This window comes from Chrysemys picta, chromosome 11 (assembly GCF_011386835.1).
Source record: "Chrysemys picta bellii isolate R12L10 chromosome 11, ASM1138683v2, whole genome shotgun sequence".
Classification (NCBI taxonomy): Eukaryota; Metazoa; Chordata; order Testudines; family Emydidae; genus Chrysemys; species Chrysemys picta.
Genome location: NC_088801.1, coordinates 75,542,602 through 75,558,139, shown reverse-complemented (window position 1 = coordinate 75,558,139; position 15,538 = coordinate 75,542,602). Strand labels below are relative to the sequence as shown.

Below are 15,538 nucleotides of genomic sequence, written 5' to 3'. Positions count from 1 at the left end.
TGGGGTTTGCTTGTTTTCTTTTCTTCTTTCCCCCCCTTTTTCCATTCTGTAATTTCTCAAGCTTTCTACAGCTTTGGAAAAGCTAGAATAGCACATTTATATTCTAAATTCATATTCCTTGTTGTTGTTGTTGTTATTTATTTGTATTATTATTTCAAGCATACATAGTTTCATACCATATGTGTTTCACAAAAGGAAACTGCCCATATATGACTGTACCCTAAGTCCTGCCTCCAGGGTTCTCCAAGTTTTCTACTCTGCAGAGCATTCTGGGAAAGAAAGACCTTATCATGGGCCAGCAGCCCACCTCACTGCTTGGTTCTCAAATATTCCATTCCGTGGACCACCACAAAGGACTCTGTGACCTTTGGTAGTCCCTACATCACAGTTTGAGAACCACATAAGTGTATGGAAAATAATTGGAAAATTACATGCAGGGGCTCTTTTTCCATGTGGGGCTTTTCCATGTACAGTACTGTGGAGTGAATGACTCATCGGTAAATCAGGACTGCTAGACTGTTGAACTGAAATGCATGGGGCACACTGGGCATGGGGCAGTTACAGTAGCAGGGAAGAAGCAAAAATCAGATTAGGAAAACAAATAGTAACATGGGTTTTCATTAAAATGATGGGTCTGGCTTGTACTTGGAACCCACCAGGGCTTGGCCTGGGAGAGCTATGCACAGGCTACTAACCCAGCACCGCGACTGGCAGATCCCGCCAAGAGGCCAAGGGCTGAATGGGTTTGGAGAGTGACCTGCTCCCCCAGCCCTAGATTGAGAGGTCAGTTCAGAGCAGTGTCCATGGGTGGGGAGGGCCTAGGACAATGCAGGGACGCTGGCGCTGCCGTTCACCCTATTGTGTTTGTCTTTGCATTAGTGACATTAATGGTGGTTGGATCAGGACATTTTCCTGGCCAGGAGGTTGCCAGGGTCCCTGAGTAAGAGGTGAATATTTGTGAAGGCTGCGGGAAACTGAAGTCTGAGCCCTTCCTGTTTTGAAATGTACCAGTCCATTTTATGCATTCTCCTCAAGATAGGTTACAAATGGGGGGAAGAGGAGTAACATGAGTGAGTGGTGGAAATCCATGTGGCAGGCACAGAGAGAGCTCCTGTGCTTGGAAAAACATGACTTGCTCTTCCGTTTTTTTTTTTAAATAATCTCCTAACTGCAACATTACAGCTTCCCCCTGCCCCACTCCAGACACCCCCAGGAAAAGGAGTAGGGATTGGAGGGTGATTCCCACTCCTCAGCCTAGCCTAGGGGGCTTCGATGGATCCGCAGTGACACCCTGTGGATACTTGGAGGAAGGACGTCTTTGGCCTCTGTCACAGACAAAGTTGAAGGAGGAGAATTATAAAGTAGGCAGTTTCTTTTTTGCCAGAGAACAGAGGCTCTCGGCTGGAGAAGAATCTGCCACTCCTAACTGATCCCTTCTCTTCATCAAAAATAGACACCAAAAACTCTAAGAAAAGAAATCCAACCCTTCCAACCGAAGATGCAGAAGCCCTATTAACACAAAGATTCCAAGACTTTTCTCTTCTTTTCCTGACGTGACTTTCTGGAGGAAACTTCGATCTTGTTTTCAGGTAAGCAAAGACTCTTGCTTCACCATTTAATATCTCCATAAACCTTCCTGTTTCTTTTGAAGGTACTGCAGATATGAACGGGGAAACTAATCTTTTTATCTTCAGGTTGTGTTTGTGCATATAACTCATCCAGTTGTGAACTCTTGATCAAGTTGATACAGTAGACTTTCTAGGCATGTTGCTTTTAGAGACGAGACACAGTAAACAGATCTATATTTCACTTATCTCTCTGAGCTGCTGGATAGTTCAGAGATTTGCATGTGTGCATATTTTGGGCAACAAACTCTCTTGGGATTAGAATAATTGTTAATGAGACCACTTTCTGAAGGAAATCTTTTGGGGAGAGATTCTGCAGCTTCTGCTCCTCACAAGACTCAAGGAAAGTTCAGTCCCTTGAATATGAACTCAAGTTTCAGGCATCATGGCCAAGGGGCTAGTAAGTCACTAAAACTTGTTGGGCCAAATTAATCCCTAGTGTAACTCTATTGAAGCCAGTGGCATTACCTGAGGGACAAACTTGGCCCACTGTAGCAGTACCAGAATGTTGATGCTGGTACAAAGCCTGAATTATTAGACCCAAGGGCGTCTCTTTGACTTTGAATGACACCCGAGTACAAGATTCTCTTTGCTCCTCACAGAAATCGGGTGTTTTGGTCTGTTGAATTTCACAAGCCTGTCAATTTTCTGTGAAGAGGTAACCGGCAGGGTTTGAAGAGGGCTCAGTGTTATTGCTAGGGTATGCGTAACTTGCTTTGTTCGGGCTGAGGGCTTTAAGGAGTGTACTCTGATTTCATGCACACTACTTTAGCTGTGCACAGTGAAATGTGCATGTGGCTGGTTCACTAGTACTGCAGTGCCAGCGGTTCGCTGATGGGTGTGGTTAATATGGCAGTATAAGCCATCCCCTGGAAGAGGTGCCATTTCTGCACAAGTGAAAATGGCACCCAGGCTGAGATTGTTCCTCCCTCACAAAATGACATTCCCAGGCCTCTTGCCGCCTCCTTCCCACGCGATCTCTGCTGTTTGAAGTCCTGTGGTGTTTGCAGTAAGATAGACGAGGTAGAGCTGGGTGCCAGGCAATGGAGGGGAAGCCTTTACAGTAGTGGGTGATCTGCCTGGGGACCAACCACTGAGCACTAAGGGAAAGATCTAAGCAGATTGTTTGACACACACTGAAACTCACGGCACTCGCACTAAGTAAGCCCAGCCTGTGTGTGCGTGAGGGCAGGAGGAAGGCATTTGCCTGTGCATTTGTTACAGACGGGGGCATAGATTTCTCCTAGTTTTATCATACTTGATTTTCAGAAGAAACCCTAGTGCCTTGGACAGAGCTAGAACAGAGGGTGCCTATGTGACTGGAGACCCAGGCACAGGCCACAGGTCTCAGGGTTGTACCCCGAGATCACATATTCCAGTGCACATATCCTGCTTCTCCACACACTCAACACAACCCATAGCCACTGCCATGAAAACCATGAGCCTGGATGGTTCTTCAAGGGGGAATATGGAGTGTGAAACGTTATTGTACATTTGCCATCGGCGGGATGATGCACATGGGAATAGTTATCTTCCTGTGAGCGAAACACATCTGGGGGCATTAACTCAGCTGCTTCCATACAGTATTAGCCCAGACACTGGGGCTGGTTTGCTCAGGTCTGCTAGGGGCACCTCAGGCAAGTGAGATACTCAGGCCTCTCTCAGGGATGCCATGTAGATCTTCAGTGTAGTAGGTACACAAGATGGGGATTCTCACCTGCTGATGCTCCCAGCTCTCACAGTTGGGTGAGTGGACCAGAGTGGTATGGGGGACCCTGGCTATGCAGGGAGGTTCTGTGGCACTGAGCTGGCCCTTCTGGCATGCAAGGGGATCTGCCAGCTGTCTCCACTCTCAAGGATGGGACAGAAGGTCTGTCATGTCTGCTGGCTGGGGTCCCGCTGGTCTGTGAGCAGAGGGAATCTGTATCCCTCGTTGAGAAATTACTGCCACATTTCACTGGACTCCACACTCCACCAGCCAGGGTCTCCCCACTGTTGTAGGGAAGGGCAGTGGGGACAAATGATTGAATGATGTGATCGTGTGCAACAAGACTTGTGGGGGATCATCTCAAATGGTGGGTGGAGCTGCTCTCTTGCCATAAGGAGTTCAGGGGAGGGAGAAGTGTTTTTCCATTCTGCCTGCAAGCGCAGACCCGACAGTCTCCTGCATGGCCACCGTCCTTGCCAGGCCACTGCTTGGCCATTAGGGCGTGCTGCAAACAAACAGGGCAACCTAGGACAGGTGTGGATGGGTGAGCTCCTGGGCTCCCATGCAGCACCGTACAGTGCATTGCTCCTGCACGTGCCCCCTCAAGTCTCCATAGATCGCTTGAGGTGAGGCCTGAACCACATGCAGGGAGAGGGTCACAGCACAGGCTGGAGCCTTCCGCATCCGCTCCGTGGACATGAAGCCAGGGCTGGCGAGTCCCAGGGCTGCTCCCTCCTGTCTCTATCACCAGCAGGGATGTCTCACTTCTGACTCCCAGACTTTGGAGGAGGGGAGGTCGGGGGAAGCTCTGAGAGGGTCCCCTCATGGACTCTGCCGAATCACTCCTTCAGCCCCTGCAGGCCAGACTGTCAAGGCACCTACATGGGCCAGAGTAGGTAATACAGCCCAGGCAATATGACCTTCCTGGCACCTCTCTGCGGGGCTGCCTGGGGGAGGGTCAGTGTGTGTCCCCCACCCCGCTCGCCCACACCTCCCCAACCTGCTCACTACCTCCACGTGGGTCCTGGACTCAGCAGAGAACCCTCCATGGGATCCAGGGGGAGGGCAGGGGACAGCGCCCATCCAGTGACCGGCGGTCCTGTTGGCATGTGGGCCTGGGGAACACGTTGCACCCATGGGAGGCTGGGGGAAGCAGATGTAATGGTACCACCTGAGATGGGGCAGGGGTGCACTGAGGTGGGCTGAGGGGAGGGGTGGGTGGGGGCTGTGATGGGATGAGGACCCCGGCTGCGTTAACTGCTGCTCATACAGCGACTCTGATGGGAGCAGGCCAGTCCCAGGGGAAAGCTCTGGTTACAAATGCCAGGTGGTTTGTCCTGGGGCTCTTGGGGGGCACTGCTGTGCCGTATGTGTCACGGGAGTGTGTGTACACAGAGGAGAGAAGGCTCTGGGTACACACCAGCAGCTCCAAGCCAGCATTACTCTTCTAGTAGCATCATTCATCCTGGTGCAGAAGAGGCCATGGCTAGTGGAACTTCCCCGCCCCACGTTGCTAGTGCACCCAGCACTCTGCTGAAAGGGCAAGAGGCAATCTCTCACCATGCCCATCCACTCCTTGGCTTCTCCACTAGAGGACAGCAAATTGCCATGTGGGCTGATGCCTGTCTGTGCTGTTGTGAGCCCCTGTCTGCTATGAGCTGTTTTCATTGCACATAGGTCACACAGAGGCAGTCCCTGGCCAGCTGCGGGGGCCAGGGATAATCAGCTAATTCTTGAGCCAGCCTGTGTTCCAATGACTGGCCCCAGACTGCACAGCAACATGGTCCTCCACGGCGCTTCCCTGCAAACTAAACAAATGGGCGCTGATTTCGCTTTGTGAGCACACCTTAAGTATTTCTTTACAAGGCAGAGGCTCTCTGAATGCTGGCTCCAGTCCTGGGGCTCAGGCTGGGGCCCAAAGGGCTGAGGGGTAATACTGGAGGATTTGGGGGTGTCGGAATGCTTGGTGCAACTCTCATCCGAGCCCCTCAGGCACTCTGCAGACATGACTGTTTTCTCAGCACCCTGCTGGCAGGTAGGAAGCTATGGGCATGGTATCCCGATTCCCAGGGGAGGAAACAAAGGCAGAGTGGCTAAGTGACTGGCACGAGGCCAGACAATGGCTCTGATGCGGATCTCACATCCCTGTAAGTCAGAAATAGCCTTGTTGGACCCAATGGAGTGACACTGGTGGAACCAGCGTGAACCTAGCGAGTCAATGCAGTCAGGACAGCCTGACTCTCACCTTGCTGCGCCGGCCACTAGACCCCTTCCCTTGGGCTGGGGAAGCAACCACCCATCTGGCATGAGGTAAAAGCTGCTTAAAAACAACTTCCAGCCACACTCCAAGAAGAGGGGTGTTTAAAATAACTTAGCTGGATTAGTTAGACCTGAAACCTAACTGCGAGTCCCCAAGGTACAGCCCCTCTGTGATGAAGGAATGTGGAGACACACTCTGGACTGTGCAGAGAGCACGTTGCTTGGTGGGTCACTACTAGCAGTGCCCTGGCTGCGGTTCCAGGCCCCGACGGGAGCACTATACTCATCCAGTCTGCCCTCCTGCATAGCACAGGCCAGGGGACTTTGGGAATTAATTCCTGTTTGGACGAGGGCACTATTAGAGAAACATCTGCTCCTGATTTTAAAATGTCCAGTCAGGAGAGTCCAGCCCGACACTTGTTGTTCCAGTGGCTAATTACCCTGACTGACTCCTGGGTTCGGCTTGTTCTCCTGCAGGAAGCTGGATGTGAAGTGGAATGGCTGAGATGTCCCAACCGGCCTTTTTTGCCGTTCTTCTTTGCGTGACGCTGGTTCCCCTCCAGGCTCAGTATGATGTTGACGACATACTCTACAGTCCTCGCTCAGCTGGCTGTCCAGGTACCAGCAGGATAACTTGTCTCTCTGCCTCTGTCCTCTGTATTCAGCATTAACACTGAAAACTTCCCTGGGGTCAGTTCTAAAGGCTGCTCAGAGGGGCCCCACCGTGGCATGCCAGAGCTCACTGCTCCTTTGCACTGGCTGCACAGTACCAAGCCCCGAGGAGTTTTCTTGCCCTGTGGGTGGGACAGGGCACACATGCAGCTCCCATTTCTGAGGGATGAGGTGGGGTGCAGATGTCTGGGCATGAGGAGCTCAGTCTGGGGAGGCGGGGGGATCGCCCAGGCCTTCAGAAAGGAAGCAAGATCCATGTCAGGTGTCAGGAAGTAAACCTGTCCTGTCGCACACGAATGAGAGGGGCAGATACTGGCTCAGACTTGAAAGATGCGGGGGGCGGGGACAGGGTGGGTATGTGCGGGGGAGGTGGGATGTCATTGTAGGTAGCACAGTGGGCCCAGTTTGTGTATATGTTCTTTGTTACCATTGAGACCCTCCCCGCACCTCCCTCCCAAACCCATTCTAAGAAGTCAGTGTAGACAAAGCCCAGTGTAGACAAAGCTGGGTGATTGGGCAACAAAATGGCAGATGAAATTCAATGTTGATAAATGCAAAGTAATGCACATTGGAAAACATAATCCCAACTGTACATATAAAATGATGGGGGTCTAAATTAGCTGTTAAGAGCATAAGAACGGCCACACTGGGACAGACCAAAGGTCCATCTAGCCCAGTATCCTGTCTTCCGACAGTGGCCAGTGCCAGGTGCCCCAGAGGGAATGAACAGAACAGGCAATCATCAAGTGATCCATCCCCTGTCGCCCATTCCCAGCTTCTGGCAAACAGAGGCTAGGGACACCATCCCTGCCCAGCCTGTGTTATGAGAAGGAGTAAATAACACGTCCTTATTTACTTTTCCACACCAGGCATGATTGTATGGACCTCTATCATATCCCCGCTTAGTCGTGTCTTTTCCAAGCTGAAAAGTCTCAGTCTTATTAATCTCTCCTCATACGGAAGCCGTTCCATACCCCTAGTCATTTTTGTTGCCCTTTTCTGAACCTTTTCCAATTCCAGTATATCTTTTTTGAGATGGGGCGACCACATCTGCACACAGTATTCAAGATGTGGGCGTACCGTGGATTTATACAGAGGCAATATGATATTTTCTATCTATCCCTTTCTCAATGATTCCCAACATTCTGTTTGCTTTTTTGACTGCCGCTGCACATGGAGTGGATGTTTTCAGAGAACTGTCCACAATGACTCCAAGATCTTTCTTGAGTGGTAACGGCTAATTTAGACCCCATCATTTTATATGTATGTTTTTCAATGTGCATTACTTTGCATTTATCAGTATTGAATTTTGTCTGCAATTTTGTTGCCCAGTCACCTAGCTTTGAGACCATTTTGTAGCTCTTTGCAGTCTGCTTTGATCCCCCTTTGTCTGTCTGCTTTGCAGTCTGCTTTGATCCCCCTTGTCCACATCACTTTTGACCCCTTCAAAGAATTCTAGTAGATTGGTGAGGCAGGATTTTCCTTTACAAAAACCACGTTGACTCTTCCCCAACAAATTATGTTAATCTATGTGTCTGACAATTTTGTTCTGTTTCAACCAGTTTGCCGGTACTGAAGTCAGGCTTACTGGCCTGTAATTGCTGGGATCACCTCTTGAACCTTTTTTTTTAAAATGGGGTCATCTGGTACAGAAGCTGATTTAAATGATAGGTTACAGACTACAGTTAGTAGTTCTGCAATTTCATATTTGAGTTTCTTCAGAACTCTTGGGTGAATACCATCTGGTTCTGGTGACTCATTACTGTTTAGATTATCTTTTTTTCCCAAAACCTCTTCTAATGACACCTCAATCTGGGACAGTTCCTCAGATTTGTCACCTAAAAAGAATGGCTCAGGTTTGAGAATCTCCCTCACATCCTCAGCTGTGAAGACCTATGCAAAGAATTCATTTAGTTTCTCCGCAATGGCCTTATTGTCCTTGAGTGCTCCTTTAACATCTCGATCGCCCAGTGGCCCCACTGGTTGTTTAGCAGGCTTCTTGCTTCTTATGTACTTAAAACAATTTTGCTCTTACTTTTTGAGTCTTTGGCTAGCTGTTCTTCAAATTCTTTTTTGGCCTTTCTAATTATATTTGTACACTTCATTTGCCAGAGTTTATGCTCCTTTCTATTTTCCTCACTAGGCTGTAACTTCCACTTTTTAAAGGATGCCTTTTTGCCTCTCACTGCTTCTTTTACTTTGTTGTTTAGCAATGGTGGCACTTTTTTGGTTCTCTTACTATGTTGAATTGGGGGTATACATTTAAGTTGTGCCTCTGTTATGGTGTCTTTAAAAAGTTTCCATGCAGCTTGCATGGATTTCATTTTTTGTGCTGTATCTTTTAATTTCTGTTTAACTAACTTCCTCATTTTTGTGTAGTCCCCCTTTCTGAAATTAAATGCTACAGTGTTGAGCTGCTGTGGTGTTTTCCCCACCACAGGGATGTTAAATTTAATTATATTATGGTCACTATTACCAAGCGGTCCAGCTATATTCACCTCTTGGACCAGATCCTGTGATCCACTTAGTACTAAATCAAAAATTGCCTCTCTCTTGTGGGTTCTAAGACTAGTTACTCTAAGAAGCAGTCGTTTAAGGTGTCAAGAAACTTTATCTCTGCATCCCTTCCTGAGGTGACATGTACCCAGTCAATATGGGGATAGTTGAAATCCCCCTTATTATTGAGGTTTTTTTTTTAATAGTCTCTCTAATCTCGCTGAGCATTTCCCAGTCACTATCAACATCCTGGTCAGGTGGTCTGTAATATATCCCTACTGCTCTATTCTTATTATTTCAGTATGTAATTACTATCCAGAGAGACTCTATGGTACAGTTTGGTTCATTTAAGATTTTTACTTCATTTGATTCTACGCCTTCTTTCACATATAGTGCCACTCCCCCACCAGCATGACCTGGTCTGTCCTTCTGATATATTTTATACCCTGGTATTACTGTGTCCCATTGATTATCCTCATTCCACCAAGTTTCTGTGATGCCTATTATATCAACATCCTCATTTAATACAAGGCACTCAAGTTCACCCATCTTATTATTTAGACTCCTAGCATTTGTATATCAGCACTTTAAAAACTTGTCCCTTTTTTAGCTGTCTCCCATTACATGATGTAATTGAATGGGATTTTTTTTCATTTGACTGTTTCTCATCAGACCTTGCCTGTATTTTATTGTCTTCATTCATAGAATCATAGAATATCAGGGTTGGAAGGGACCTCAGGAGGTATCTAGTCCAACCCCCTGCTCAAAGCAGGACCAATCCCCAACTAAATCATCCCAGCCAGGGCTTTGTCAAGCCTGACCTTAAAAATCTCTAAGGAAGGAGATTCCACCACCTCCCTAGGTAACCCATTCCAGTGCTTCACCACCCTTCTAGTGAAAAAGTTTTTCCTAATATCCAACCCAAACCTTCCCCATTGCTCTCCTCCTTACTAGGACATAGAGAATTACCATTAATAGAGCCTCCCCTAAGGGATGTCTCTGACCAAACCACATGCTCCTCCACTCCTGTCAGCTTTTACCACTCAAGAAAGAGATCTTGGTGTCATTGTGGATAGTTCTCTGAAAACATCCACTCAATGTGCAGCGGCAGTCAAAAAAGCGAACAGAATGTTGGGAATCGTTAAGAAAGGGATAGATAGAAAATATCATATTGCCTCTATATAAATCCACGGTACGCCCACATCTTGAACACTGCATGCAGATGTGGTTGCCCCATCTCCAAAAAGATATATTGGAATTAGAAAATTTTCAGAAAAGGGCAACAAAAATGATTAGGGGTATGGAACAGCTTCCGTATGAGGAGAGATTAATAAGACTGGGACTTTTCAGCTTAGAAAAGAGACGACTAAGGGGGGATATGATAGAGGTCTATAAACTCATGACTGGTGTGGAGAAAGTAAATAAGGAAGTGTTGTTTACCCCTTCTCATAACACAAGAACTAGGAGTCACGAAATGAAATTAATAGGCAGCAGGTTTAAAATAAACAAAAGGAAGTATTTCTTCACACAACACACAGTCAACCTGTGGGACTCTTGACCTTCACAACATCCTCTGGCAAAGACTATAACAGGGTTCAAAAAACAACTAGATAAATTCATGGAGGATAGGTCCATCAATGGCTATTAGCCAGGATGGTGTCTCTAGCTTCTGTTTGCCAGAAGCTGGGAATAAGCGACAGGGGATGGATCACTTGATGATTACTTGTTCTGTTCATTCCCTCTGGGGCACCTGGCATTGGCCACTGTCGGCAGACAGGACACTGGGCTGGATGGACCTTCTTCTGACCCAGTCTGGCCGTTCTTATGACGTAGTTTCTAACCAATAGCCATTTCCATGAGCCATCACCATAAGCCCCTCCAGGGGCAGAAGGGGTAGGTCTGTGTCGTGTGCTCCTGCACACTGTGTACTCACTGCTCTGTGGGGTTTTTTCCTGACCAGTCTGGTGCCAGAGTGGCGCACTCAGTCCATCCTGATGCTATCTGCCCCATTGTCTCCATACAGAGAAGATAGACTGTCCCATCAACGTGTACTTTGTCATTGACACCTCGGAGAGCATTGCCCTGCAGACTGTGCCCATCCAGAGTCTGGTGGATCACATGAAGCAGTTCATCCCGGCCTTCATCAATAAACTGGAGACCGAGGTCTACCAGAACCAGATCTCCATCACATGGAATTTCGGGGGACTTCACTTCTCAGACGTGGTGGAGGTTTACAGTCCCTTGACCAACCTCAAGGACGTATACCTCTCCAGGCTGAATGGCATCAACTACATTGGCCGGGGCACGTTCACAGACTGCGCGATATCCAACATGACCGCTCAGCTCCCAACCCAAGGCCGTGCCGTAAACTTCGCTGTGGTCATCACCGATGGCCATGTGACGGGCCGCCCCTGTAATGGGACGAAGGTGCAGGCCGAGAAGGCCCGGGATGCAGGGATCAAGCTCTTTGCAGTGGCCCCCAGCCAGAACGTCTTCGAGCAGGGTCTCCAGGAGATCGCCAACCTCCCCCACGAGCTGTACCGCAGCAACTATTCCACCACCAAGAGAGGTGCCATCGAGGTGAACGAGGAAACCATTGACCGGATTATCCAAGTCATGGTAAGGGATGTTGGCGCACACAACTCCAGCCTGACACTGCAGCCAGAGGGGGCAGGGTCAGGCCGATGTGACACATGTAGGGATGCAATAGAGATCTTGTTGGACCGGGCTGATGGGACAGAGGCATTGGGGACTAAGGACAGGCGATCCAGGGGCTTGTCTATGCACAAAAGTTGTACTGCTCTGACTGTACTGGTACAGATAAGCCAGCAAAACCCCTAGTGGATGCAGTTATACCAGGATTAAAGGGCTTATGCCAGTACTGCTTAGTCTATGTGTACACTATGGGGCCCATACCAGCATAGCCTCCTCGTGTAGACACAACCTACACCAACAGAAGGAGCTTTTCTGTCCGTGCAGGAATGCCACCTCCCCAAACAACAGTGGCCACATTGAGAGAAGCACTCTTCCGTCGACATAGTTGTGTCTGCACTGACAGCATAGCGATGGCTGTCGGGGTGTGTTTTTTCACACCTGTAGCTATGCTGACATGGCTTTTAATTGCAGACCAAGCCTTACTCCACAGGGAATGAGGAGAATAAGCTATACTGGTATAAGCACCTTTATACCAGTAGAAGTGTGTCCACACTAGGCAGTTGTACCACTCTAACCCTCCCACCTGTTAGCAGAATGGGTAAATCAGTACAAAAGGCATGTGCATCCCAGGCCTGGTCCGGAGGTTGGGCACTGTTGAAGCAGCTGGCACACACAGTTTAATAAGCTGGTAAATAAATATTTAGGGGGGAAATTTGTGTCAGAGCCCCCTCCCCCCTGACAGTTCATCCCAAGGAGAGAGATTATGATGGGCCAAGTCATCGCCTTTTATCATCGCCGTGTCTGTGTTCCCTCCATATATCCTAGAAGCCCCGTAAGCCAGACTTGAGCCACCAGTTTTATGGTGAATTACTTTACTTCATAATGTTAGAATTGGTGCCAATACCTCTTTGTGGGAGGAGGGGATGTAAATGGTCAATCTGCAGTTCACCCGTCGCTTTCCTGGGTGAGGAAGGTTAGCTCCTGAAACCTGCATTTTGTCACTCTGGGAATGGCGGGGTCTCCACTGCTGTCAGTTTCCCTCTATTCGGAATAGGAGTCAGGGTGAAAAGAAGCTCCACCCCCAATCCTAAATCCCTCCCACAACCTCTCGGAGCAGGATGTCTCTGCTGGAGTGAAATGAAGTAGTTAGCCAGGCTGACACTTCACTGAGTTCTTGCCCCCTTGGGGTGAGAAGATCAGTTCACACTGACCTGAGGAGGTTAGATGCTGTCGGTCTCTCTGCATGCTCAGGAAGACCTGGGCTCCCTGTGCAAGGCAAACTCTCAATACTAAGATAGGTAGAGCACTGTAAGCATTTACAGTTAGGTTTTCTCCAAAGCCATAAAGGGCTAGAAGCGTTCAGGTGCTGAGTTCCCTCCAGATCTGACTTCAGTGACAACAGCAGATACTCCGCACCTTTGACAACCAGGGCATGTTTTTACAATGAAAGTTTGCTATAGGAGCAGCTGGTGGACCCACAAGAAGTGTTCAGTGGATCCCCTACTCAGATGCAAGCAGTTAAGAATGTGCATACGTGTCTGCAGGCTCAGGGTCTGACTAAGAAATGATTGGTAAACTTCCTTAGGATTCTTACTGGTTTCATGTTCAAGGCTTAGTTAATTCTGTCTTTGTTTGCAATGTCCAATTCTCCACCCCAGCAAACGCGCTTGTACTTTACTAGGAAGGCTACAGACGTCCATAAGTCTTGAAAGGATCGGGGCCCAAATTTGCACAAAATCAGTGTTCCCCCAAATGTTAAGCTCTTCTTCCCGCTTTGCACCATGGTGCACTAGATGTGACTGATCAATGTATGCAGTCTAGTATTTAAAACTACAGTCTTACAGTCCACTTCAACTCATAACTAACAAAACCAACAGCCCTTATTTTCAGTGGAAACTCCTGGGTACTTGACACTGATGAAAATCAGGTAACCCATTCAAATGCCCAAATAATGAATTAGGAGCCAAAGTTTAGGACCACTTTAAAAAAAACCTTGGCAAACAAAGTCTATGAGAGAGAGAAGGTGGGTGAGGTAATATCACTCTCACCACCAGAAGTTGGTCCAATAAAAGATATTCCCTCACTCACCTTGTCTCTCTAATATCCTGGAACTAACATGGCTGCCACAGCACGGCATAATTAAGTTCATGGATGTTCTGTTCTATCCAAGTATTGTCTGACATAAATCCATCCTTTAAAACCTTATCGGCATAATAACACTCGAAGGCCTGCCCTGCAAACGCTCATGTACGTGCTGAACGCTCTGCATGGGAGTCGCTCCATTGAAATCACACACTGCAACGGAGGGGAAGGATGGCCCTGTGGTGAGGAAACTAGCCCAGGACGTGGGAGAGCTGTGGGGGTCAAGTCCTGGCTCTGGTACAGATTTGCTGTGTGACCCTGGGCAAGTAACTTCACCTCTCTGTGCCTCAGATCCCATCTGTATAATAAGGACAACAGCCCTGCCCTGCTCATGGGGGGGGGACGGACGTCCAGTACCGATTGTGAGGTTCTAGCCCCCATCACCCCAGGGTCTGGGCACATCTCAAAGGACAAAGCTGCAGTGACAAACACTCTCTGTTCCTAACCACCAATAACTGGGAAAAGGGGCCAAGACCTTGGCTTTCACTGTCACTCACTGAAAACACAGGGCAAAACTTGACCAGAGTTTTCAATACAATCCAGTTCCCGGCCCTGCCTCCGTAAAGCTCATGCACGTGGTCAGCTTTGGGCAGTGTGTGCCGTCCCTTTGACAGTAGCAGCGCTACGCACAGTGTGTAACATTACGCCCAAGTGCACGTCTCTGCAGGACTGGCCCTACGGTCCCAGCTGGGGAAGGCGAATGTCCTGCGCTCTTGCATTCTCTATGGTGTAAAATGTGTACCAGTGATAAGTGCTACCCTACATGTAAAGGAGACAGAGCGAGTTAGCCCTTCTCTTTTCTTGAAAGGGGATGTCTCCTTTGCAGGAGTTCTGCAGTCTGTGGCCCCAGTCTGCAGGCTATTCCATCCAACAGGCCTGTGCTCCCACCCAGAGGCCTGGGCTCATACAGACCAATACGCAGAATCGGGGCCTTTGTCCTTGGACAACAGGATACCCAACCTATGTGTCAGAAATTGGAGTAGTCTCACCTCCGTATTGCACACCTGGGACTGAAAGTCACTACTGCTTGGGTTATTGTATGTTGCTTTTAAACCATACAACTACTGTCTCCCGCTTTCCCTGCTCCTAGTGGGGAGTGCCAGGACTGCCCAGCTCCAGGAGGAGGCATGCCAGGTCTCCTCATGCTTCTTTATCGAAATGATCTGATTTCTCTCTCTGTCTCTCTCTCTCACAGAAACAAGAAGCCTTTGGCGAGGTGAGTGAACAACACCTTCACGCAGCTTGCTCACGCCAATGAAATTGGATTGTACCACAGATGAGTAACCCTGACCCTGCACTGAGCTCCAGGCAGCTGGACCCCTGCACCCATGTGGAACTCAGTGTGGGGTCAGGGACAAGGTCGTGTTGTCTTTTAGTTAAAATGAAACAGCAGGATCCTCAGTTCCTGCCCTAAATCCCAGGTTAGTTTTGCTGAGCATAAATAAACAGCTGCTGTGTCCCCAGAGGTGGCTGCATTTCAGTGCTAGGCATAGTGATTTCTGCCTATATAAAGTTTTGTGAAGTGTTTCTGGCTCCTTCAGGCTGGAAGGAAATACACACAGACATGAAATTCTGGGTTAGAAAACAGCAGCAGGACCTAGCAGCCTGCATCACTGCCCTGGAGGCTGCAAAATCACCATCAGATGGAAGAGGCGGGCACTGCTCCCATGAGGCCATTTATTCCACTGTAATGGTTTGTTTTATTGAACTGCTTTGGGGGGTGAAAGAACGTAATGATTCAATGCCAAGGCCAACGCGAACCAAGATCTTTCTCACGTCTTTATTTGTTCAACTTGTTTAATATCAAACTCTCGAGGGGCTCAGCTCTGTGGGTGTGGATAGTAGTATTTAAGTACCTTCGCTGGCTTTTAGGTCTCTTATAAAGACCCCTTCGGCCTACAGGAGCAAATCGGTGGCTGCATTCATGCTGTGGAGACAGCCCAGCTCTCATGTGCACATGGAGGCCCAACTTGGAGAGCTT

The 15,538-nt window shown here is 48.5% G+C and overlaps 1 protein-coding gene across 2 annotated transcripts in view; it reads left to right on the top strand.

Annotated features, from left to right (window-relative positions):
* The first annotated feature begins 983 nt into the window (after nucleotides 1-983).
* COL6A2 (collagen type VI alpha 2 chain) overlaps nucleotides 984-15,538 on the top strand; it is a 48,132-nt gene continuing 33,577 nt past the window's right edge. For both annotated transcript variants that reach the window (XM_024111710.3, XM_065562223.1), the window contains exons 1-4: nucleotides 984-1,589; nucleotides 6,070-6,210; nucleotides 10,784-11,379; nucleotides 14,753-14,773. In XM_024111710.3, the coding sequence (XP_023967478.2) occupies nucleotides 6,090-6,210; nucleotides 10,784-11,379; nucleotides 14,753-14,773 (738 nt within the window). In that variant the 5' untranslated portion in view covers nucleotides 984-1,589; nucleotides 6,070-6,089. The remainder of the gene's footprint in view (nucleotides 1,590-6,069; nucleotides 6,211-10,783; nucleotides 11,380-14,752; nucleotides 14,774-15,538) is intronic.